The following is a 25948-nucleotide window of genomic DNA, read 5'->3' on the forward strand; positions in this document are numbered from 1 at the left end:
TTCATAGCTAGAGAGAAGTCAATGCCTGGCTTCAAAGCTCAGTCTGACTCTCTTGTTAGGAGCTCATGAGCTGGTGACTTTAACTTGAAGCCAGTACTCATTTACCCTTCAAAATCCTAGGGCCATTATGGATTATGCTAAATCCACTCTGCCTGAGCTCTGCAAATGAAACAAAACCTGAAAAACAGCACAGCCATTTACAACATAGTTTACTGAATCTTTTAAGCCCACTGTTGAGACCTACTGCTCATAAAATTTACTTAAAAACATTACTGCTTATTGACATTGCACCTGGTCTGATGGTGATGTATAATGGGATGAATGTTTTCACATCTGCTAACACAGCATCCATTCTGCATCCCATAGACCTGAGAAATAATTTTAATTTTCAAGTCTTATTTAAGACATAGATTTTATTTTATTATTTTTTAAAGATTTTATTTTTATTTATTCATGACAGACACAGAGAGGCAGAGACACAGGCAGAGGGAGAAGCAGAGGGAGAAGCAGGCTCCATGCAGGGAGCCCGACGTGGGACCCGATCCCAGGTCCCCAGGATCACACCCCGGGCCGAAGGCAGTGCCAAACCTCTGGGTCATCGGGGCTGCCCTAAGACATAGATTTTATAAGGCTATTGCCATAGATAGTGACGTCTGATGGATCTAGGCAAAGTCAACTGAAAAACCTCTGGAAAGGATTTACCATTCTAGATGCCATTAAGAACATTTGTGGTTCACAGGAAGAAGCCAAAATAACGTTAACAGGGGTTGGGAAGAATTTGATTGCAACTGTTATGTAGACTTTTGGAGGTATTCAAGACTTCAGTGGAGGAAATACCTACAGTTGTGGTGGAAATAGCAAGAGAATTAGAATCAGAAGTTGAGCCTGAAGGTGGGACTGAATTGCTGCAGTCTCATAATAAAACTTGAATGGATGAGGAATTGCTTCTTATGGTTGAGCAAAGAAAGTAGTTTCTTGAGATGCAATCTACTCCCAGGGAAGGAGCTATGAAGATTGTTGAAGTGACAACAAAGGATTTAGAATATCATGTAAGCTTAATTGATAAAGCTGTAGCAGAGTTTGAGAGGATTGAAAGGTTTTGAAAAAATTACTACTATGAGTATAATGCTATCAAATAGCATCACATGCTATAGAGAACTCATTTATGAAAGGAACAGTCGAGGCAGTAGACTTCACTCTTGACTTATTTTAAGAAACTGCCACAGCCACCCCAGCCTTTAGCATCTACCTCTAATCAGTCAGCAGCCACTAAACATTGAGGCAGGACCCCCCCCCACCACAAACAGGTTACAGCTCACTAAAAGCTTAGGTGATGGTTAGCATTTTTTAGTAGTAAAGTATTTTTTAATTCAGGTATGTTCGTTTTTAAAGACCTAATACTATTTTATACTTAATAGACTATAGTATAAATATAACTTTTATATGTACTGGGAAACCAAAATACTAATTTGATTCACTTGATTGAGATATGTGCTTTATTACGGTGGTCTGGAATCAAACCTGGGATATCTTGAAGTATTCCTGTATATTCTGGATATATACATTTGGATATATATGTATTACAGATACATTCTTTGGTTCTGTTCATGTGTTTTTACTCTTTATAAGGTATAAACAGGAGTTCTTACTTACAAAGTAGAATTTTTTTTTTTTTAAGATTTATTTATGTATTCATGAGAGACACAGAGCGAGAGAGAGGGAGAGGCAGAGACACAAGCAGGCTGCATGCAGGGAGCCCGACGTGGGACTCGATCCTGGGTCTCCAGGATCACAACTGGGTGGAAGACAGCACTAAACCGCTAAGCCACCCGGGCTACCCGATAAAGTAGAATTTTAATTAACTTTTTGTATATGTGGTTAATGCTTTTTATAGTCCTGTTTAAGAAAGTTTTCTCTTTTGTGAAGATACTTCTTTTTATATTAAAGCTTTATAGATCTGCCTTTCACATTTAGGTCTATAACCCAAGGTCTACTTTTTGGCGTTTGTGTGTGTGTGTGTGTGTGTGTATCTGTGGTTTTGTTATGTCCGTTTTGTTTTATTTTGGTATGGTGTAAGGTGAGGGGTTTAGTTTGATTTTTATTTTTTTTCTGTATGGATACCCGATTGTTCCACTACTGTTTTTGGAAAAGACCACTTCTTTGTGATAAATGAAGGGTCTATATCATGTGGGTCTGTTTCTAACACACTTTTCTCTCCCACTAATTTATCCTTCCCAGACACCGAAAAATCCACATATAGTACAAAAGAAGATGGTAGGAATAAGTACAAATTTATCAGTCATTAAAACAAATATAAAATGTACTAAACTTGCTAGTTAAAAAACAAAGATTGTTATAGTGGATTTTAAAAATACAGCTACGTGTTCTTTAAAAGAAAGCTACATAAAACATAACTCAGAGAAGTTGAAAATAAAAGATGGGAAAAAGAATTATCATGCAAATTCTGGAGGTCTTTGTTTTGTTTTTAAGTAACCTCTACACCTAGTGTGGGGCTAGAGGTCATTTATATGGCAAGGAATGATGTCTCAGTTGAGCTACATGGTTCACTGAGTTCAGGGCCATTTTGCTCCCAGACCCTAATGGCTGTTAAGGACTTTGGCCTCTACATCACTACCCACGGCAGCCGTGTTCTTTATTTCTATCCTTGGGAATTTTCTGTATTGTGTTTGGGGTGAGCCAAGCATTTAAAATAAGCTAGTCCTAATTCATCTAGCACTTCTTTTTATTTGTTTAAAGATTTTGTTTCTCTATTAGAGAGAGAGAGAAAGAAAGAGAGAGAGAGAGAGAGCGCAAAAGTGGGGGGCAGGGAGAGGGAGAAGCAGGCTCCTTGATTTTAGGACCCCAGGGTTGAGCCCAAGGCAGAAGGCAGACGCTTAACTGACTGAGCCACCCAGGTGCCCCCATCTAGTACTACTTAGGCGTTAGTGCGATGTCTCCTTCCACCTGCAATGTTTAGTCTGCTACATAATTTTTCTTTTCTTTTTTCTTTTTTTTTTAAGATTTATTTTTAAGTCCTCTCTAAACTCACCATGGGGCTCAAACTCGGCAACCCCTAAATCAAGAGTCACACACTTCCCTGACTGAGCCAGCCAAGGGCCCCGTAGTCTGCTATGTAATATCTGGACCATTAGTCTCTTGTATGGTTTTAAGAGCCCACCCTTTTAGGGGTACCACTAAAAATGTAAAATAATTGCCCGTGGGCAGGGGTGTTATGGATCATTTCTTATGGTCTTGTGCATTTTTTTTACATTTCTGCAACAGAGCACATATTTTACAACTTTCTTTTTTTTTAAAAACTTGAAAAAGGAAATTGTCCTTAAGATCCTCCAAGTAATAGCCCTTCTTTTCCATTTGTTGCAGGTGGTGCGGTTGTGTCAGAACCCAAAGCTGGCGCTAAAGAATAGCCCACCTTATATCTTAGACCTGCTGCCAGATACCTACCAGCATCTCCGCACTATCTTGTCAAGATATGAGGGGAAGATGGAGACACTTGGAGAAAATGAGTATTTTAGGGTGTTCATGGAGAATTTGATGAAGAAAACTAAGCAGACCATAAGCCTCTTCAAGGAGGGGAAAGAAAGAATGTATGAGGAGAATTCTCAGCCTAGGTAATGGCAAATACTACACAAATACTTATTCAGGTCTGTGACCGCCTAAATGGGTAACACACAGAACTATAGCTAAATTGGTTTTAAATTTTAGGTCAATGAGAATGCAAAGTTGACATTTGATTGAAAGATGCGTTGTATGTAAAACGTTGCCTTGGAGGATATTAAACCACCCTATCTTTGATAGATTGATAGATTTGTTTACCTCTGAGAAGTCAGTGACTTTTAGCTGGGTTTTAGAAAATTTCTACTTGCCCTTCTAATCAGAGAAGTGAAAACAAGACTTAACACACGAGCATGAAAATGCAGGCTGTGTATGTTTAAGGAACATGAGCAGTCTGGTTTGGCTAGAGTTGTGCGGAAGACAAGTGAGCTGTGAGGACAGGTTAGAGTCAGGATGTAAGTGTTCTTTTACCTCTAGACATTCTCATGTAGATATAGGCTGCCATAGAACAAAAAAAATTTTTTTAAGAGCACTTTTATAGTGAAATAAAATTGTAGATTTTCCAGTCTCAGAGCAAACTGAACATTGTTCCAACTTTTTTTTTTTTTTTTTTAAACAATGAACTGTTCATCCCTGAGAGGCAGGCAGTATGGTGTACTGGTTAAGAGGATGGACTCTGAAGCCTGCATTTGAGATTTTATTTATTTATTTATTTATTTATTTATTTATTTATTTATTTATTTAAGCAAGCGAGAACAGAAGCAGAGAGGGGCAGAGGGCAAGGGAGAAGCAGACTCCCTCCCCCTCCCCCACTGAGTGGGGAGCTTGATGCAATGTAGGGCTCAATCCTAGGACCTTGGGATTATGATGTGAGCCAAAGGTAGATGCTTAACCTGCTGAGCCACCCAGGCACTCCTGAAGCCTACATTTGAACCTTATTTTTGCTACTTAGCTCTGTGATCCCTCAGTTCCTTCATCTATAAAATGAGATAGTAGTAGTACTTTCTTTGTAGGGTTGCTGGTTGTTGGGAGTTAGTGAGTGAGTAAATGTTCAATACTTAGAATAGTGATCAGCACAATGAAAGTGGTAAGTGGGTTAGCTCTGATTTTAATCATAATCCTCATTTTCTTTAATATAGACAAATAGGTTATTAAATCAAGCTGTGTATTAATGATATTGTCAGACCATAATGAAGTACATACATAGACCAATTTGCCCCTATTAAGTAACCTCACACTATTGCTTTCAAGTTCTTTTGCATTTTTTTAACCTGTCGATATATTTGTCTGTATCAGTTTTATTCCCCATAATATGAAGTTTTTAATACACTTTAAATCCATACAGCTAGGTTGGTACAAGGTATATATGTAAAGTGAGAATAAATAAATTTCAGTTGAGATTCAGATTTATTTTTACAAAGGAAAATGTATGGCTTTACTGTATGACCTTTGAGATCTGTATTTCAGTTCCTTAAATACTTTTTTTCCTAATCAGTTCTTTTAAATTAAGATATTAACATATCATAAAATTCTCACTTTTACAGAATGTAATTACCCTTTTACAGAATGTAATTCGGTGGTTTTTGGTATGTTCACAAAGTCATGTAACCATCCCCACTATCTAATTTGAGAATGTTTCCATCATCTCAACAAGAAACTCCACACTCATTAGCAGTCACTGCTCATTCCCCACTCCTGCTCCCCTCCCCCCCCAGCCCCTGGCAGTCACAAATAACTACTTTCTATCTCTGAAGATTTGCCTGTTTTAGATGCTTCACGTAAGTGGACTCATAATGTGTGGGCTTTTTTGTCTGGCTTTCCTAGCGCATGTTTTCACAACTCATTCATGTTAGAGTGTGGGTCAGTACTACTTCATTCCTTTTTAATGGCCAGGTAATATTTGATTGCGTGGATATGTACTGCATTTTGATTACGGACGTTGGGTTGTTTCCACTTGATATAATGAATAGTGCTGCTGTGAACATCTGTGTACAAGTTTTTGTGTGGCTGTATGTTTTCAGTTCTTTGGGTAAATACCTGGGAATGGAATTGCTGAGTCATATGGTAATTCTATGTTTAACTTTTTGAGGAACCATTAGATTGTTTACCACAGTAGCATTTTACATTCCTCTAGTGTATGAGGAGGGTTCTTCCAGTTTCTCACCAACACTTGTTATTTTTTTGTTTTTGTTTTCGATTTTTACGACCATCCTACTGGGTATGAAGTGGCTATTATTGTGGTTTTGATTTGCATTTCCCTAATGAGTAATAATGTGAGCATTTTTTTCATGTATTGCCATTTGTATATCTTCTTTGGAGGAATGTCTGTTCAAATCCTTGCCCATTTGGGACTATTTTTCTTTTTATTGTTGAGTTGTAAGAGTTCTTTACATGATTCTGGATACTAGACCATTATTAGATACATGATTTACAAAATTTTATTCCCAATCTGTGGGTTGTCTTTTCACTTTTTTTTTAGTGTCATTTGAAGCACAATTTTAATTTTGATGAGGTCCATTATTTTTTATTTGGTTACTTGTGCTTTTGATACATGGCTAGAAAACCATTGCTTTAATCAAATGTCATGAAGATTATCCCTGTGCTCATTTTGATTTCATTTTTGTATGTAGTCAAAGGTAAGGGTCCCTTTGCATATGGGTGTCCTTTAGTGCCAGCATTATTTATTTATTTTTTTTTTAAATTTTTTTTTTTTATTTATTTATGATAGAGAGAGAGAGAGAGAGAGAGAGAGGCGCAGAGACACAGGCAGAGGGAGAAGCAGGCTCCATGCACCGGGAGCCCGACGTGGGATTCGATCCCAGGTCTCCAGGATTGCGCCCTGGGCCAAAGGCAGGCGCCAAACCGCTGCGCCACCCAGGGATCCCTATTTATTAAAAAGAACATTTTTTCTCCCTTGAATTGGCTTGATGCCCTTGTCAAAAGTCAGTTTGCCATGTGTATGAAGGTTTATTTCTGGCTTCTGTCTCTTCTTTCTATTGGTTATGTATCTATCCTTAGACCGGTATCCACACCATCTTGATTACTGTAGCTTTTGTAGTAAAGCTTTAGAATCAGGAAGTGTGAGTCCTCCAACTTTGCTCTTCTTTTTCAAGATGGTTTTGGCTATTTGATGTCCTTTTAGATCCTCTCTGAGTTTTAGGATCAGCTCATCAATTTCTGCTAAAGGATGGCTGTAGTTTTCTTTTTTTTTTTTTTTTTTAATTTTTATTTATTTATGATAGTCACACAGAGAGAGAGAGAGAGAGGCAGAGACACAGGCAGAGGGAGGAGCAGGCTCCATGCACCGGGAGCCCGATGTGGGATTCGATCCCGGGTCTCCAGGATCGCGCCCCGGGCCAAAGACAGGCGCTAAACCGCTGCGCCACATAGGGATCCCCTGTAGTTTTCTTCATAGGAATTGCATTAGACTGGTAGATCTGTTTGGGAAGTATTGCTGTCTTAATACCGAGTCTTTCGATCTATGAACATGGGATGTTTTTCCATTTGTTTAGATCTTTTTAAATGTCTTTCAGCAGTGTTTTGTAGTTTTTAGTGTACAAGTTTTTCACCTCCTTGGTTAAATTTATTATACATAATAAATTTATTAACTTATTCCTAGGTAGGTGTGCCTTAGTTGATTAAGTGACCAACTCTTGGTTTCATCTAGTTCTGGGATTGAGCCCTGCATTGGACTTTGCACTCAATAGAGGATCTGGTTGAGGATTCTCTCCATCTCCCTACCCCCTGTGAGTGTATGTGCTCTCTCAAATAACTTTTAAAAATCTTTTAAGAAAATAAAATACATCAATCTTAAAAAATTTTATTCCTAAATATTTTATTCTTTCTGATGCTATTGTAAATGGAATTGTTTTCCTAATTTCATTTTTGAATAGTTTATTACTGGTATATAGAACACTATTGATTTTTGTATATTGACTTTGTATCCTGTAACTGTGCAGGACTCATTTATTGATTCTAGTAGTTTCTTAGTGGATTCCTTAGGATTTTCTACAAACAAGATTATGTCATTTGCAAATAGAGAAAGTTTTACTACTTCCCCTTTATGGGTGCCTTTTATTTAATTTTTTTCTTGTCTAGTTGTGGTGTTTAGAACGTCACGTTGGATAGAATTTATGTTGAATAGAGGTGGTAAGAGCAGAGAGCCTTGTCTTATTCTTGATATGAGGAGGAAAGCTTTCAGTCTTTCACCGTTGAGTGTGATGTTAGCTGTGGGATTTTCATAGATGTCCTTTATCAGGTTAAGGTTTCCTTCCATTCCTTAGTATTTTTTATCATGAAAGGGGTATTATGGGCCTTTTATGCCCATATTTATTCATTCTTGGTTTTGCTTCTTGGGAGAGAAAAATTTGTGGACTTGAAAAATTCTAGGAAAAGTATGTTAGATTGCATCAAGGGCAAGGATGCAGATAGGTCTCAAGAGTAACCGAAACCAGGGTTGGAAATGCTCTCTGCATTCTCTTGATTCAGAGAGATGTCTGAATTGCAGGAACACTGACCTCTGCTACATCCAACATTTACATCTTATGGGTTTCCACTGTAACAGAACATTTGGTTCTTAGTTCTACTTTTGACTTTAGCTTGCTGTAGATCAGTTGATTATCCTTGTACCAGTCAACCCGAAAGAAAAGGTAAATGCCGCAGTTAGCCCAGCATGGGCCAGGTGTCCCCTCTAGACAAACTTGCTGTGGCTTGGAGAATGCACTTCACTTGTTCCCCTACAGCTGTGTGCACAAGGGAATTTGTTCTTGGGCTGGATGTTGAAGACCTGATAACCCCTAAGTCTGCTCTGCTCTGCATATCTATCAGTATGCAATATGGTTGCTTCCTGTCTTTATTTTAGAGAGGATATTAGGTAAAGTAACTTCTAAGATAAGCTTGCCCTTATTTCTCTTAGACTTTATAAAAAATGAGTTAAGCAAAAAGTATAAGCTGCTTTCGGGCCTTTGATCTGTAACCCTGGCTTTTGCACCTGGTTTCCTTCTTGCACAGGATGTTACAGTCGAAGCTGAATGGGATTATGCAGTGCAGTTCATTTTAAAACATTTCTGTTCTATTGTATATATTTTGGAAGTAAGATTAAACTTTTTTGTTGTAACTCTACTGCCTTTTTAGTCATAAACTGAAATGATTAAGATTTGGTTTTACTGTAGTCAGCTGGGAATAATTCAGAACTAACTAAAAGCTCATGTTCTAACCATTTATTAAAGAAAAAGTTAGTATTGAGTACTTTCTTGGTGGTAGGCACTGCTCTAGGAGCAGTGATGATGGCACACTGAGGAGTATCAACTAGTCCCTTTTCTTACGAGGCTTGTAGCCTTAGGGTTTTAGCTTTTAAGGTTTTAAGTGTTTCTCTAGTGGAACAGTGGTGTTGCACAAACTAGACAGAAGTGTTTGTGCTCCTGTATGCTTTCTGTAGTGTCCTGAAAACAGGTTTTCAGTTAGTGTGCTAAATCTTACTAGTAGGTAATAGCAGCTTAGATCTTCGTGTGGAGAAGTTAAGCCTTGGGGTGCTTGGTGGCACAGTCAGTTCAGCATCTGACTCTTGGTTTCATCTCAGGTCGTGATATTGAGCCCCGCTTTGGGGTCCGTGCTCAGCACAAGTCTGCTCAAGTTTCTTTCCCTCTCCTTTTGCCCCTCCCCCCATACTCACTCTTTCTCTCTTAAATACTTTTTTTTTTTTTTTTTTTTTAAAGTTTGGGCTTGGTTAGAGAAGATTCTCAATTAGATTAGGAATACTTTTTCTAATGATTGAGAAAGGGGCAGCACCCCCTTTTGGTTCTAGAGAGATGATGACAGCTTGAACCAAAGTAGTGATGGTAGAAATGGCAAGAAGTAGACAGTACTTGGAATGTTCTAAGGTTAGCAAGGAGCATCTGGGTGGCTCACTTGGTTAAGCTTCTTGATTTTTGTCTCAGGTCATAATCTCAGGGTTGAGGGATTGAGCTCCACGTTGGGCTCTGCACTCAGCGTGGAGTCTGCTTGGGATTCTCTCTCTCTCACTCTTCCTCTGGTCCTCCCCCGCTCATGTGCATGTGTGCATGTTCTGGCTCTCTAAATAAGTAGGTAAATAAAATCTTTAAAAAATGGCATGACATGACTTGTTAATTGATTGGCTAGGTTTCTGGTTTGAGCAATGGGAATAGATGGTGTAAATGGGAAGCCACAGAAAGGTATAGAAAGAGGGGAAGGACCTGATCTGGTAGTTACCTTATGATAGTGTTGGCTGCTCTGTGGGAAATATATTAGGCTTGTGGGGGTAACAGTGATGGGAGTACAGGGATAGGTTACAGGGTTGTTGCTGTCAAGCCAAATGGGAGGTGAGAGTTGCCTGATCTAGGGGAAAGGCCGAAAGGAAGAAAAGTGGACAGAGTGGAGCTAGAATAAAAAATAATTGCTGGTGAATTGGACAAGAGGAGGACAGGAAAAGATGAGAGGGAAGGATCAAGGATGACTTCTAGGTCTCTATCATGAACTCTGCCAGTGGCAGCAGCATTTATTAAAATGAGGACTTTGGAGTATAGACGTGGGGAGAGTTCAAGAGTTAGTGAGGAGGATTAAGAGTTCCATTTTGGATCTATTTACATTGGAGATATTTTTATAAGCCATCTAAGGTGATAAGTAGACAAATGGCTGTAGTAGGCTTCAGAATTCAGAGGGAGAGGTGTGGAGTAGTTAGAAATTTGATGGGATTTGGAATAATATTTAAAGCCAAGAGTGGATAGAATCATCTAAGGGGAGAGGAGTCGGCATTGGAGACTGAGCAAGAAAGAAGAGAGACTAGAAAGAAAATTTAAAAAACAAAAAAACTCTCTTTCTAAATAGAAGATTGACACAGGAAATGATTAGTTCACAAAAGAAAAAGGCAAATACGAAAGTTGAACAGTCCTAATGTTAGTCCTAAGATAATTTTTTTTTTGACCTAAAAGATTGGCAAAAAATGGAAGATCAGTTTATAATTAGTGTTTCAAAGGGAGGGTGCAGGAAAATGAGTACTCCTTTACCTGGTTGTGATAGGAATGAAATTGATTTAGCTTCTGGGGACTGGTTTATATAGAAAGATTCAGAATCTTGCTCAGTAGTTCCATTTTTAGAAATTTATCAAAAAGAAGTGCAAAGGAATTTGGATTTAAGTATAAAACTCCTAAAAGAAAATCTAGGGGTGTCTGGATGATGCATTTGGTTAAGCATTTGACTCTTGGTTTTGGCTCAGGTTGTGATCTCAAGGTGATGGGATCAAACCCCATGTAGGGTTCCACACTCAGTATGGAGTCTCCTTAAGACTCTTTCCCTCCCGCCACCATTCTACCCCCAGCATGTGTGCTCTCTCTCAAATCTTTTCTTTTTTTTAAAGATTTTATTTATTCACTTGACTAAGAGCACAAGCAGGGGGAGCAGGAGAGGAAGAGGGAGAAGCGGGCTCCCCTTTGAGGAGGGAGCCTAACCGGGGACTCAGTCTCAGGACCCTGTGATCATGACCTGAGCCAAAGGCAGATACTTAATCCACTGAGCCACCCAGGTACCCTTCAAATAAATCTTTAAAAAAGAAAAAGAAAAAAAAGAAAATGTAGGCAGTAAACTCTTGGTTATCAGCCTTAGCAATATTTTTCTGGATTGGTCTTCTCAGGCAAGAGGAACAAAAGCAAAAATAAACAGTTGAGATGATATCAAATTAAAAAGCTTTTGCACATTGAAGAAAACAATCAACAAAACAAAAAGGCAACCCGCTGAATGGGAGAAAAGATCTGTGAGTGATCTATCCAATATGGGGTCAGTAATCAAAATATATAAAGAATTCCTAAAACTCAATACCAGAAATACAAATAATCTGACTAAAAAATGGGCAGAGGACCTGAAGAGGCATTTTTGTATTACTAAGAGTTAGAATAAGTTACCCAAGTACATGTAGCTAGTTAAGTGCCAGAGCCTCTTTTTTTAAAGCTAGTCTCCCAAATGTTTATTTATTATTATTATTTTTTTTGAGGATTTATTTATTTGTTCATGAGAGACACACAGAGAGGCAGAGACATAGGCAGGAGAAGCAGGCTCCCTGTGGGGACCCCAATGTAGAACTCGATCCCAGGACCCCCGGGATCACCACCTGAGCCAAAGGCAGACACTCAACCACTGAGCCACCCAGGTGCCCTGGTTTTCTTTGAATGTGAAGGAACGGTAACTAAAATCCATTCCTTATTACAGAAATAAGCCCTTGAAGGCCACACTTCAAATATTAGATATTAAGCCACATAGACTTGGAGAAGTTAATATAATTTTTTTTAATAGGCATGTCTTTGAACACAAAAATACTCAGTGGTATGATTTACCACAGGATTATATATATATATATATATTTTTTTTTTTAAATTTATTTATGATAGTCACAGAGAGAGAGAGAGAGAGGCACAGAGACACAGGCAGAGGGAGAAGCAGGCTCCATGTGGGATTCAATCCCGGGTCTCCAGGATCGCGCCCTGGGCCAAAGGCAGGCGCCAAACTGCTGCGCCACCCAGGGTTCCCGGATTATATCTTTAATAACAGAATTTCACTCAAAATATTTCTTATTGGATATAATAAGCTTGATGATGCAAATAAAGGGAACCTGAAGATCCCCTCTCTTGCCTCCCTTCAAAGAATCTGTGATAACTTTTGTAAAACTAGAGCATTATAGAGAAGTAAGCAGTGAATGTCAAGTAGAATGTGCCAAAGCTTTTTCTAATCACTTTGCTCTAATAGTGCCAACCAAGACTTGCTCTAAAACGATAATAACTTGCGAAGTGTACAACTGCATTTAAATTAGAACATCTTAAAGAACGAGCTCAAAAGCTGGCTACAAGAATGTCCTTTTTGCCAGGCTGTAGTGTACAAAGCAGCAAATGCTTGCTAGGGATACCTAGTAGTATGAAAATGCAGTGTGAACTTTAATCCTGGCAACTTATTTTTTTACTTTGTGTGTATGGAAATATAGGTTTGTTTGTTTTTCAGAAAGTTTAAATTGAGTGTTTCAAATTTGTCAAAGAAATGGAATAAGAAGTCTTCCTTAGCATTTTTCTTTTCTCTCTGTTTAAACCCTCCCCCTCCTCCTTTTACATGCAAAACACTCACCCAGCTTTAGTGTCTAATAAAATATACCTAGATGGTTGAAATCCAAGTTTAAGTATTCAGAGTTAGTATTTCTTAACTTGTTTCATTCTTATTCTTAGAGCTTCTTGCCCCAGTTATTTACATTTAAAGTAGTTGACTTGTATTTTCTCGGGTAAAGTTGACCCATATAATAGTGGTCCTATTCTTTGATTCTCCTGTTGTAACTTCAAAGAGTATGAGTAAAAAGGCACCAAGGAAAGAGAATCTTGCTTTGTTGTTTGTATTAACTGTGAGCTAAGTTCTCCATGTGAACCTCTGTGCAGGATCTGTGGGCCTATCTGTGTAGGAGTGAATATTATCTATTTTACATTTTAAACACTGGATCAAGGTTTTGTTTTTTTTTTTTTTTTTTTTCCCGCTCCCCCCGAGGATCAAGGTTTTGTAGATTAAATCTTTACTTGTAGATCCTGAATGATTATTAAGGCCCTGCTTTCTAGCACAGTTTCTCAATCATTTCTAGCCAGTGACACACTCACATGTCAGGCAACATGCATGTTAAGCAGTGATATTAAGGCAGAGTATATTAGATGTAAATGTGCTGGCTGTGTATGTGAGCTGGATTCCAGAGTGGAGTCCTCTGCCATCCAGTCTCCATGACCTGAAACAGGTTACTGCTCTGTGCCTCAGATAACTCACTTAAAGATGTTCTCAGGGGATTGTATTACAATGAATTAGTTAATCTATGGAAAACACTTAGAATAATGCATCGTTCACAGAAAGCATATGCTTTTTTTTTTTTTTTAGAGATACACAGTCATCAAGAAATAAGAGGAGAAAAGTATTCAGTGTCCTCTCCACTGAACTGTACACTTGAAAATATTTAAAATAGTAATTTTTATATTTTAAATTTTATGTATATTTTACCATAACTTTTTCAGAAGCAGTGTCATAATGCAAAGGCTCTTGAAGTTTTTCTTTATGCAAGTGTTCAGTCAGCAGGTAGTTTTGAGAACTTGCTCTCAGTGGACTCCAGGCCAATGTCAGGGTAGAAGGATGATAGGCACACAGACCCTTATTCTCTTGGTGTCCTATGGAGGGGAGAACAGGAGTCCTTGGATTGGGCAAAACAGGCTGTACCATGAGACTGAGCCCCAACCCATTCCTGCACTCTCTTTTTATGGGGTTGAATATAATGAGTGAGGTAAAAAGTGGGAGTTTGGGAACCACTTGTTTTTAAGAGTTGCTGAGAACCAGCTGTCTGGTATGTAGAGTTGGTGGGAGCTGTTGGCAAGATGTTGAGGAGAAACCCCTCCTGGCAGAGGGAAGGAAGAGCCCTTGGTCCTTAGTTCATTGCCAAAGCTCGTTGCCAGAGAGCACAGCATGACCATTCAGGAGCTAAACCAGTCATCTGGGTTCTGAGATGGTGATGGCTGGGACTGAAGTGGGAACTGGACTGCCATGGAGATAAAAAGTGACTGATTAAAAAAAAAAAAAAAAAAGTCACTGGTTCTATAAAGTGAACGTTTTGTTTTTCTTTTTTTCCTTTTTAAAAAAATTTTTTTGGGGGGCAGTCCCGGTGGCTCAGCGGTTTAGCACCGCCTTCAGCCCGGGGTGTGATCCTGGAGACTCGGAATCGAGTCCCACGTCAGGCTCCCTGCATGGAGCCTGCTTCTCTCTCTGCCTGTGTCTCTGCCCGCCCCCCCATGAATAAATAAATAAATCTTTGGGAAAAAAGTAAAATAAAAAGATTTATTTATTTATTTCAGAGGGTGAGAGCTTGTAGAGATGGGGGTGGATCTGTTCATGGAGGGGCAGAGGGCAAGAGAGAGAGAGAGACAAGCAGACTCTGCTGAGTGAGGAGCCAGACACAGGGCTCGATCTCATGACCCTGAGATCACAACCTGAGCTGAAACCAAGAGTCAGATGCTCATCCAACCGAGGCGATACCACCCAGGCGATACCACCCAGGCGATACCATATTTTGTTTTTCTGTATACAGTTGTTACAGTGAGCTGTGGTAATAGGTTTGTAAAATTAAAGTCCTTGCATTGCTTGGATCAACTCTAGTTTGTAATGATGTATAAATGCTTCACTGGATTCTTTTTAACCATCATTTATGATTTTGGGGCCCCTGGGTGGTTCAGTTGGTTGAGTGACCCGCTCTTGGTTTCCGCTCAGGTCATGAACTCAGTCAGAATTGTGAGATTGAGCCTTGCATCTGGCTCTGTGCTCAGTACAGTGCCTTCTTGAGTTCTCTGCCTTTCCCTTTCCCTCTGCTCTTCTCCCTGTTCACGCTCTTTCTCTCTTTGTCTCTAAAATAAATAAATAAATAAGTAAAATCTTAAAAACCCAATCATTTATTATTTTTTCATCTATATTAGAGAAACTAGCATGTAATTTTTTTCTCATGGTCTTCGATTATGGAAACAATCACAATGAATTCTTTCTGTATTTGTGACAATTTGCAAAAATGAGAATTCACTTTTGTGGGGATATTTAGCAAAAATTTCCTCTGTAGTACTGTTATGGTCTATTGTGCATGCTTGTGCACACATGCATGCATAACTATGTCTGTATGAGGGGTGAGGAGGGGCTTTTGACACCTAGTCTGTTTAAATGGTTGTGGTTTACTCTAGGTTGGTAATGGAATAGTCCATTTCCTTTAAATTTATAAGTTTAAGAATAGTGCATGCCACGTAGTAGGCATTCAATATGGACAGAATGAGTAAGTTAGTAAAAGTTATTGGAATATAGAGTTCATTATAATGTTATTAAAATGCCTTCTATATTTTTATTTGTGTCTAATTCTGTCAGATTTTTGAGAGTTGCTACATTTTGAAGATTTTTACCAATTATGATAGGCTTAAGTTTGCATTCTCACATAGCTTTCAAATATCTTGTATTCTACTTGATATATTTGCAATTTTTTTCTTTATTTTTCATTTGTGAATATATCTCTGCACTTTGACATTTTATCATAAGTGTTCTACTTTGCTGAACTTACTGAACAATAAAATATTGTTTACTTTTGCATGGTGGCTCTAATATACAAGTTCCATGAACATTTTCCTGTTGGGAAGTATGATGGAGGCCACTGGATGAATGGTACAGTCCCTAAAATTTTAGAATCTATGAAGATGTGCTAAGATGCTGAATGCATTTTCATCAAGTCTGTATAAAAGATACTGAGAAACGAAGACTGGGTCTCAAAGAGATGGCATTAATTTCTGGCTTATGTGAGAATACACAAAATTAGCATGATTTTCTTAGAAAGGTAGTTCGCTTGGGACATTGATTCCCCAGTATTTCTTTTTTTTTTTTTTTTAAGATTTTTATTTTTTTAATTTTTATTTATTTATGATAGTCACAGAGAGAGAGAGAGAGAGACAGAGACAGAGACACAGGCAGAGGGAGAAGCAGGCTCCATGCACTGGGAGCCCGACATGGGATTGGATCCCGGGTCTCCAGGATCGTGCCCTGGGCCAAAGGCAGGCGCCAAACCGCTGCGCCACTAAAGGATCCTGATTCCGCAGTATTTCAAAATAACCATTCACATGGATCCGTTCTGCCGTTTTAAGTTTATTTATTTATATATCTTAAGTAATCTCCACACCCAGCATGGGGCTAGAACTCATGATCCAAGACCAAGAGTCCCAGAGCTCTTCCAGCTGAGCCAGCCAAGTGCCCCAGTTTTGTTCTTTTTGTGAGAGAAGTCTCCACTCATGTTTTGACTCCATCCCATCTTCCCCCACACTCCTCCCAAAGGGAGATATTCCAAGTCTTTTCAAAACTCCCATCATTTCAGTTTGATTGCTCTGTGTGAGAGAATGATGGTTCCATTCCATTCCCAACAGTGTCCACAGTCTTCCACAGATTATTCACAAACCTGCTACCCTATCTGTTTCCCAGGCTGCTAGTTAGACATTATCATGTTAATGTCTTTCAGACATCTCATACTCAACATGTCTGAACCCAGAATATGTCCTCTTCTTTAAGCAGGCCAGTTGCCTCTTTATTCCGGGACTGGTATCAGGTGTGGTGGCAAGCACGAACTTCTGGGATGGGTTCTAGGCTTAGTTCTTTCAACCTGGGGTTTTTCATTTGTAAAATGGGGGTAATCATTGAATCTGTCTTACAGGATTGTGAGTGAGAATTAAATTATAAAATATGTAAAGTACCCAACATATAGAAAGCCCTTAAAAAGTATTAGCTTTTATTAATATATTATTTTTAAGACCCTGTTCCCAGATGTTCAGGCTCAGTTTCAGGTTCATCATCTCTTCTATTCATTTGTCTTTTCTTAAATTTTACTTCTGTAGCATCTCTCACATCTGTCTTATTTATTAAATGTGTGTGTATTTTATTTTTTTATTTTTTTTTATTTTTTAAAATTTTTATTTATTTATGATAGTCACAGAGAGAGAGAGAGAGAGAGAGAGAGAGGCAGAGACAGGCAGAGGGAGAAGCAGGCTCCATGCACCGGGAGCCCGACGTGGGATTCGATCCCAGGTCTCTGGGGATCGCACCCTGGGCCAAAGGCAGGCGCCAAACCGCTGCGCCACCCAGGGATCCCTGTGTGTGTATTTTAAAGTGTGTGTGTGTGTGTGTGTGTGTGTGTATTGGGTGTGTGTGTGTATATATATATATATATATATATTTTTTTTTTTTTTAAGTAATCTCTATACTCAACATGGGGCTTGAACTCATGATCCCAAGATCAAGAGTTGTAGGCCCTACCAGGTGCCCCAAATCTGTCTTATTTTAGTGCCTATGTTCAGGCTCCCATTACCTTTCTGCTGCAGTCTATCCTAAGTGATCTCTGCTTTTGTCCTTTCTCTATTTCACTCTTTCTGCTACACTGTCATTTATAGCCTTAAAATCAATTAGATGTTACTCCCAGTTGCAAACTCTGAGTGACTTCCCACTGCATTTGCAATATCTCCCACTCTAATTGCTAAATTTTGAATCCTACCTGGGTTTTCAGTTTTATCATATGCTGCCATTTTGGTACATTCTAGATAATTCCAGTTGGTTGGTCAGTCCCCGAGCTCTTTTATGGAGCCTTGGTCACTCCCTTAGCCTGGAGTTTCTTTCCTTCCCATGTTGTCTGGTGAAGTTTGATTGATTGAAGATTAATTCTCTAAAGCCCAAGAGGCCTCCTAAATTATATTAATTTTAATTTGTGGTTCTCCCACCCATACTCTTACAGCACTTGGTTTTTACTTGACTCTGGCCTGCCAAATTGTGTGAATCTGTTTTGCTAACTAGACAGGTCCAGGAAGACTTTCTTTCCTATGTTATATGGCATTGTCTTTGTTTATGGTTTCTTAATAAAGTTTGTTGAATTTTATAAAATACTACTAAATACTAAGGGCTAAAATACTGCTAACTAGGGGCACCTGGGTGGCTCAGTCAGTTAAGCATCTGCCTTCAGCTCAGGTCGTGATCTCAGGATCCTGGGATCAAGCCCCATGTCTGGCTCCCGATGGTCAGGGTGATGGGGGTGGGGGCAGTGGGGGTTCTGCTTCTCCCTCTTCTGCTCCCTGCTCATGCTCTCTGTCTTGCTCTTTCTATCTCAAATAAATAAACAAAATCTTAAAAAAAAATAAAATTCTGTTAACTAAATAACTAAAATAGTAATACCAGAGTTGTACAGAGATCTAGAATTGTGAACCTGAGGGTTATTTTTTCATGGAAAATAAATTGAAGAGAATGGCAGTGATGAAGATGTCTCTAGTTTTTATATCTCCAAAAGTCTTAGATTCAGATAGTTACAGAAAATTCCATATTCTTTCCCAAGTCTTGATGATAGTAAAGTTTAGTAGCTACTCTATTTGTTCAGAGGAACTGTATATTTAAATATCTAGTGTGTCATATATTCAAGAGGTAAATAATTCATGATAACCAGATAGACTTTCTATATATTTGATTAGAATCTATCACAGCTGTTTCCTGCTAATATAATTTGTTTTGTCTGTCTATATATCCATATATTTTTAAATTTATTTTTTAAGTTCACAGGACAAGCTTTCTGAAAGGTGCCTGGTGGTTTTGTCATTTGTTAGAGGGTATGAGAAGTTTTAGAGATTTTCTGCATTATGTTACTTCTATGTTTCTATATTCGAAGAACTGGTATAGAGAAGTAATAATCAGTTCTTGGGGCTAATACACTTTTAGCTGCAGAGTTGCTTCAGTGTATGTAATAGCTTATATAATCTTTCAGAACTTGGGTTGAATACATTCAAAGCTTATTTTGAAATACAGGGAAGTCAGATTATTTTCTTAAACTCCTTAGGAAATAATTATTAATTATTGTAAAATAATTGTAAAATATTGTCTCTAGTATAGGTGATCCAGATGAGTTAGGAAGAAATATCTGTGAAAAAGGAAATATTTTCCACTAGTTTACTGTACAGTGGAGAAACATAGCAAACACTCCCTGCATTAACCGAATGGTCAAGTTTAACATCACCAATGATGTCATGTGGACTTCATGTACCCCTGATAGGATGTGATGAGAAGGGCATCTCACTTCTGTGGCATTCTTTCTGTAAACTCAAGTCTTGTCAAAAATATGAGAGTAACAGCTAAACACATTGAAGGATGCTTTACAAAATACCTGACAAGTACCCTTCAAAACTGTTAAGGTCAAAGAATAATAAAGACTAAGAAACCGTCACAGACTAGAGGAAAAGGAGATATAATGATAAATGTGTAATGTATCCTGGATTGGATCCTGGAACAAATAAGGACATTAATAGAAAAAGACAGGTGAGACCTGCCATTAAGTCTGGGATTTTGTTGATAGGACCATACCCATGTTGGTTTGTTTGTTTTGGCAAATGTACCACAGTAATATAAGATGGTAATACTATTACTATTAAGGAAAACTGAAAACTGAATGGGAACATTCTGTACTATCTTTGCAATTTTTTGGTAAATCTGAGATTTCAGAATAAAAAGTTTATTTAAGAAATAAAATAATACTTTCCAGTTTAGTTTTACAAATTTATTGAATGCCTGTTACATGCAAGGCAGTGTGCTCACTACTGCAGGAGATAGTGTGTAAGATACCTTCCCTGCCCCTGCCCATAAGGACTTGTTGTCCAGTTAGGGACTGAGACATGGATACAAAGCAGAACATGGTAGAGCCTGTGCTGAGTATGAACAAGGGGCATTGGGGTCTGAGATTTGGAGAGTGGGCATTAAATGAAGACTGGTGAATATCCCACACCTACCTGCCCTAATACACACGTTGGAGAGAGCATTTTGAGATGAACTTTGGGCAGTTCAGTTACCACAGGCATTGGAAAGGAAATCTGCGTTATACCAACCAGCCTGGACTCAGGGAGACCTGCTCTACCATTTACCAGCTCTATGACCTTGGGCAAGTTATTTAATATCTAAGTCTTTGTTTCTCATTTGTAACATAGGATTAGTAATTCCTATTTCAGAGGGCAGTTAATGAATATTAAATTGGTATGTATGTAGCTTAGCAAAGCATCTGTTACATATTAAGCTCTTAATGTTAACTGTTAGAGATAGTGGCTAATATTGTTGATGTGACACCATCAAGAAAGGTGTGGAGGCCCTGAAAGTAGAGAGTGGGGAAATAGTAGTATGTGTTTAGAAAGATGAATCAGGACCATATCGTAAGTGCTTTGATTTGTAACCTGAGCAATTTGAACTTTTTTGGTGGTTATGGGAAGTCCTTGAAGATTTTTGTATAGGGAGGAGTTAATGAGATTGAGTTTACAGTAAAGTTAAGATTAATTTGTTAAAAGTGTGAGGGGAATATTGGGAGATTTTCACATGCACTGCTGCCTTCCCATTCACCTGATGAATTAGATTAGTGTCCCTCTAACTGAATTGTATGAAACGGGTAGCTCAGAATGCTCTGGGTGGTTAATGGTACCCTGTTAATGTTAACTTGGGCATCTCAAAAGCAAGGCCGCAAGTATAACAGTGGGTACATTTAATATGTCTTTCGTATGAGAAAAAGGTCATTGATATTTTTAGAGATATTGGCTCAGAACTTCTTTTGTAGGTGATGGTTTTGGTTTTGTCCCCCCCCCCCCTTTTTTTTTTCAGCAGTTTAAGCAGATAAGAGTTTAACAGTACTTTATTGACTTCCTGTGGAGCTTGTTGAAAGAAGTTCCGTTGTATCTATTTTTAAAGCTGATTACTGTGAACAGGGGATGCTGCTATTGAGTTATGAATGTCATCTCAGTATGCTCTCACTCAGCATTCTTTGGATGACACTAGTGTTTGCATATAAGCTTCTCAGAGTTCAAGGACTAGGAAAGCAGCATGGTTATCACTGAAATGGTACCAGTAAATGAAACACTTACAAGGATTGAATGTTTCACTATGCAGCAGTATAATCCATTTATCATCATCCATAGGGGGCCTTTAGCCCACACTGTGGCTGAATGGCAAAAAATAGATTATCTCTGTGACCTCATTTTGGGGAATATTTTACAACTCCAAAATGATACTGTACAATGTTCTATAGCTTGTTTGTTAATCATTGGATTAAAAGTGTTAATCATTTTGAAATTTACCCATTGGGAAATATAATTTCATTGGGTCCACAAATATTAAAATAGATTTCTGCCTAAATTATTGGGATTTTCCCCCCAATGTTTTATTACAGAATTTTCATTCATACAGAAAAATTGAATTTTACACCAATTATATACCCCATCACTTTGATTCTGCAAGTAACTTGATTGTAAAAGGTAGGTTCTGCTTCTTTCTTGTTAAAAAGCAAAGAATTTCTTTCTGAGCTTTCTTTTTCTTTTTTTTTTTTTTAAGATTTTATTTATTTATTCATGAGAGAGAGAGAGAGAGGCAGACACACAGGCAGAGGGAGAAGCAGGCTCCATGCAGGGAGCCTGACGTGGGACTCGATCCTGGGTCTTCAGGACCAGGCCCTGGGTCGAAGGCAGGCGCTAAACCGCTGAGCCACCCGGGCTTCCTCTTTCTGAGCCCTTGAATCATTTTCACATGAGAGAGTATTTTTAAATGGCTGAGATGATTTTGGATGTTTCTGTGTTTTTTCTTCAGAAATGAGTGAAAGAATTCACCACACATTCTAGGATTTAGCAGATCCCTAATGTTGGAATAGATAACAGTATTTAATTTACCAGATCAGATGAACTTTTCAGTTGGGTTCATAAAATTGAACCAGGTGGGGTCATACAATTAACTGCTGTTCATTTAAATTCCATGAAACAGAAGTTCATTTAAATTTTTTGCAGGCAAAAATAAGACAAAGTCAGAGAGGGAGACAAACCAAAAGAGACTCTTAAGTCATAGGAAACAAACTGAGGGCTGCTGGAGGGGAGAGAGATGGGGGGATGGGGTAACTGGGTGATTGGCCTGAAGGAGGGCACGTGATGGAATGAGCACTGGGTGTTTGTTTTTTTTTTAAGATTTTATTTTATTTATTCATGACAGACAGATAGAAAGAGGGGGGCAGAGACACAGGCAGAGGGAGAAGCAGGCTCCATGCAGGGAGCCCGACGTGGGACTCGATTCCGGGTCTCCAGGATCATGCCCCAGGCTGAAGGCGGCACCAAACTGCTGGGCCATCGGGGCTGCCCAGCACTGGGTGTTGTATGCAACTGATGAATCACTCTGAATTCTACCTCTGAAACTAATCATTTGATATATATTAATTAATCGAATTTAAGTTAAAAATAAAATGTTAAAAAGTAAAAACATTCTTTGTAGGCAGAAATAAAATCTTGTAAAAATTATTTCTATTAATTTCTACTCCTCCAACTTATAAAGATACATACTAGCTTGCTTTCTCTTGAGTCTTTCTTCTTAAATCCTTTTATGAAATTAAACTGCTCAAGTTAAGGTTTCTTTCCAGTTTCAAATCTGTGGAATAGCATAAATTCGTAAATTTTTATTGATAGAGATCTTTAAGAGTCTTTGGTTCCAGCTGCTTTATATTATACCTCAGGGAGTGGCAGCCCAGAGAGGTTAAGTAACTACCCAAGGGCACAGTAAATTAGTGGGAGTTCAGGAAATACATTTTATTTTATTTATTTGTTTATTTTTAAGGGTTTTAATTTTATGTAATCTCTATCCCCAACTATGTGGGCTCAGACTCATAACTGCGAGATCCAGAGTCACATGCTCTACTGACTGAGCCCACTAGGCACCCCAGGAAATACATTTTAGATCTCTTGTCTTCTTAAGTATTATCACACATATTTTCAGATAACTTCTTTATAGAAAGAATAGACAGAGCATGCTTGTCAGTTATAGAATTTATCTCTATCAAAGTGGAGTTTCAAAAAAACCGGAATCTTAAGTGAGAATATCCTTATGAATACATTGGACCAGTTGTTTTATAAGTCATCCTTTTTCCCCTACACTATTCCAATCTCTTGAGGTTTTATTTCTTAACAGTCCTTTTCTTTCTTTCTTTCTTTCTTTCTTTCTTTCTTTTTTTTTTTTTTTTTTAGATTTTATTTGTTTGAGAGAGCAAGAGAAAGAACACAAGCAGGGGGAAAGGGGAGAGAGAGAGGGAGAGGCCGCCTTCCCCCTGAGCAGGGAGCCTCACATGGGGCTGGATCCCAGGACCCTGGGATTATGACCTGAGCTGAAGCTAGACAGACGCCCAACTGACTGAGCTGTCCAGGTGCCTCAACAGTCCTTTTCTTCATGATATTGTTGCTGTACTTCAAAGGGATGGAACATTCTCATTAAGTAAAACAGAGTGGTACTACTGTCAGTACTTGTCTTAAATGTTAATACATTTTAATAGAAAGGGTCAATTTATCTCCCCATGCTATGTTCTTTTTTCCATTTCCTCTTTCTCTGCAAAGAACTTATGTGGCCCTAAGTTACAAGATAGTTTGTTTTTCACTATTTTGTGCATTAGTAAGTTCATCAGCTGGATTCATTTGAAGAGGTTTCTGTTTACCTCATATTCATATAAAGGCTACTTTTTCCTGTTTTTTTTTTTTTTTTTTTTTTAAAACAACACACAGAGAGGCAGAGACACAGGCTCCATGCAGGGAGCTTGATGCGGCACTTGATCCCTGGACTCCAGGATCACGCCCTGGGCTGAAGGCAGGCACTAAACTGCTGAGCCACCCAGGGATCCCTAAAGGCTACTTTTCAACGCTGTCTTGTTTGATCTGTAGAAGTGGTGATTGCAATTCCTCTCAAGTTGTATTTATCTTTATACTCTAGAAGCTTAAACAGGAACTATAATAGCTTCTTTAATCTTTAATGTACCTATGTATTGGTGATGACATAGAAATCTTAGTCCCTATTAGCTGAAATTATACCCAGAAAATGTAAGTATTGTTTTAGGCCTGAGGTACAAAGGTATATTGGCTTTTAGAATAGGACCTGAGGGAGGGAGAAAAGAACTGACACTGGTCTTGAACTTCAGAAAAAAAACAAAAACAAACACAACAACTCTGACACTGCATACTGAATCTGCATTTGATTATGGGAAAGTTGTGAGCAAAGAGAAGAGAAAGATGGAAGCCATAGAGTAGAATTTGTGGTTACTTAGATGTAGATGTTTGGCTTTAAATGTGATAAAAAATACTGAGTTAAAGTGCCACTGCTGGAACTTAAGAAAGAAAAGTTTTGTCTTCAGGATATTTTTTAAAAAATGGAAGAGTTGTGTTCCTTTGTAGATCTCTGGAGAGTAGTTCAAACATACTGTATAAATTGAAGTAACTGCTGACAGAATTTTGCAAAGTATTGCTTACCTTGTTATTAGCCTAATATCCATCATACCTCATTGTTCTAAGATTACATGTTTAGACAGATTCTGCTGATTAAATTCAGTCCTCTATACTGCAGACACTCAGCTATAAGCCTATGGCCTTAAAGTGTTATTGAACAGAATTTCAACTCAGATCAGTTACAAAATGCTCTGACCCTGTGGGCTTTTATAGATGCTTAATTTCCTTTTAAGAAGTGTGATGCTTATGGTGCACATCTCTGGTGGTTTTCAGAAATGTAAGCTGGCTTTTTGGGGGAATGCATCCTTAAGCAGGGAAGTGTCTCAAATTGATTTTCAGTATCTATTTCAGTCAGCACTTTGAATTGCTCTTACAGACCTGGTACCATTATATCCTTGTGGTCAATAACTTTCACTTTTCTTGTGGCTTACTTCACATATTAAAATAGCTTTCTGTCCATTATTATATTGGTGTGTTTATTTTATCTCTGATCCAGCATAATGCTGGACACTTGGTAGATCTGACTGGAAAAATTTTTTTTTTTTTTTTTTTTGGAAAATTATTTGAAAAGATGCCGACATGGCTCAAGTCATCCCAGACTCACTTGTCCCCACTTTAGACTTGGTTTAAGAATCAGCTCTCAGAAGTTCCTAAGACGGCAACCCTTCACAACTCTCTTCTCATAGGCTGCTTTGTTTTTCTTCAGGGCACTTTTCTCCCACCACCTGATGCTCTCCCATGGGAATGTAAATGCCATGAAACCAGGAATTTTGTTCACTGTTGTATCCATCCCTAGTGCTTAGCAAGCACATATTAGGCACTTGGTGTTTTCTTAAGGTATCATGAAGGTTAGAAATTGTGCCAGATGCCCTACAGGATAGAAATACACATTAGAAATGGATTTAGCTCTTGTGTACACAGATTACTCAAGTACAAGATGGGTTCAGATGGCCTGAGAACTTCAGCGAATATGCTGTGGGTATTTTATTGGTTTACTGCTTCTAGAAGGTTTCTTAGGAAATGACATTTAAGTTGCGTCTCATTTCAGACTGGGGAAACAGATAAGCAGAGGCTCAGAGATGGGAAAGTGAGTAAGGGTAATATGTATAAAAAAAGATGACATATTCAGTTTGGCTAGGAAATACTTGTGATGAAGTAAGAAATTAGAAAGGTAGGTTAGATCCAGATCAGTGGAAAGCCTTCTAATCAAAGCTGAGTTTGGATTTTGTCCCACTGGCACTTTGGAAATTGTTTTTTTCCCTCCTTAAAAGGCGTTATGTGTGGCATGATTGGATTGGCATAGGAGGAGACTAAAGACTGAAGTTTGTTATTATTATTATTATTAAATTTTTAAATTTTAATTCCAGTATGTTAGCAAACGGTGTTATATTAGTTCCGGGTGTACAGTGTGGTAATTTGACAGTTCTATACATGACTCAGTGCTCATTGTGATCAGTGGACTCTTAGTCCCCTTCTCCTATGTCCCCATTCCCCAACCCTCTCCCCTCTGGCAGCCGTCAGTTCTCTAGAGTTAAGAGTCTGTTTCTTGG

The 25948-nt window shown here is 38.4% G+C and overlaps 1 protein-coding gene across 4 annotated transcripts in view; it reads left to right on the forward strand.

Moving 5' to 3' along the window:
• Positions 1 to 25948, forward strand: part of CBL (Cbl proto-oncogene) — a 78013-nt gene that overhangs the window by 16309 nt on the left and 35756 nt on the right. For 2 of the 4 annotated variants that reach the window (XM_077893829.1, XM_077893831.1), the window contains exon 3: positions 3382 to 3629. The exons of 1 other annotated variant lie outside the window; for it this stretch is intronic. In XM_077893829.1, the coding sequence (XP_077749955.1) occupies positions 3382 to 3629 (248 nt within the window). Of the gene's footprint in view, positions 1 to 1715; positions 1847 to 3381; positions 3630 to 25948 lie in introns of those variants that run through there. One more of the 4 variants, XM_077893832.1, reaches the window with a different exon arrangement.

Source organism: Canis aureus, chromosome 3, assembly GCF_053574225.1.
Source record: "Canis aureus isolate CA01 chromosome 3, VMU_Caureus_v.1.0, whole genome shotgun sequence".
Lineage (NCBI taxonomy): Eukaryota > Metazoa > Chordata > Mammalia > Carnivora > Canidae > Canis > Canis aureus.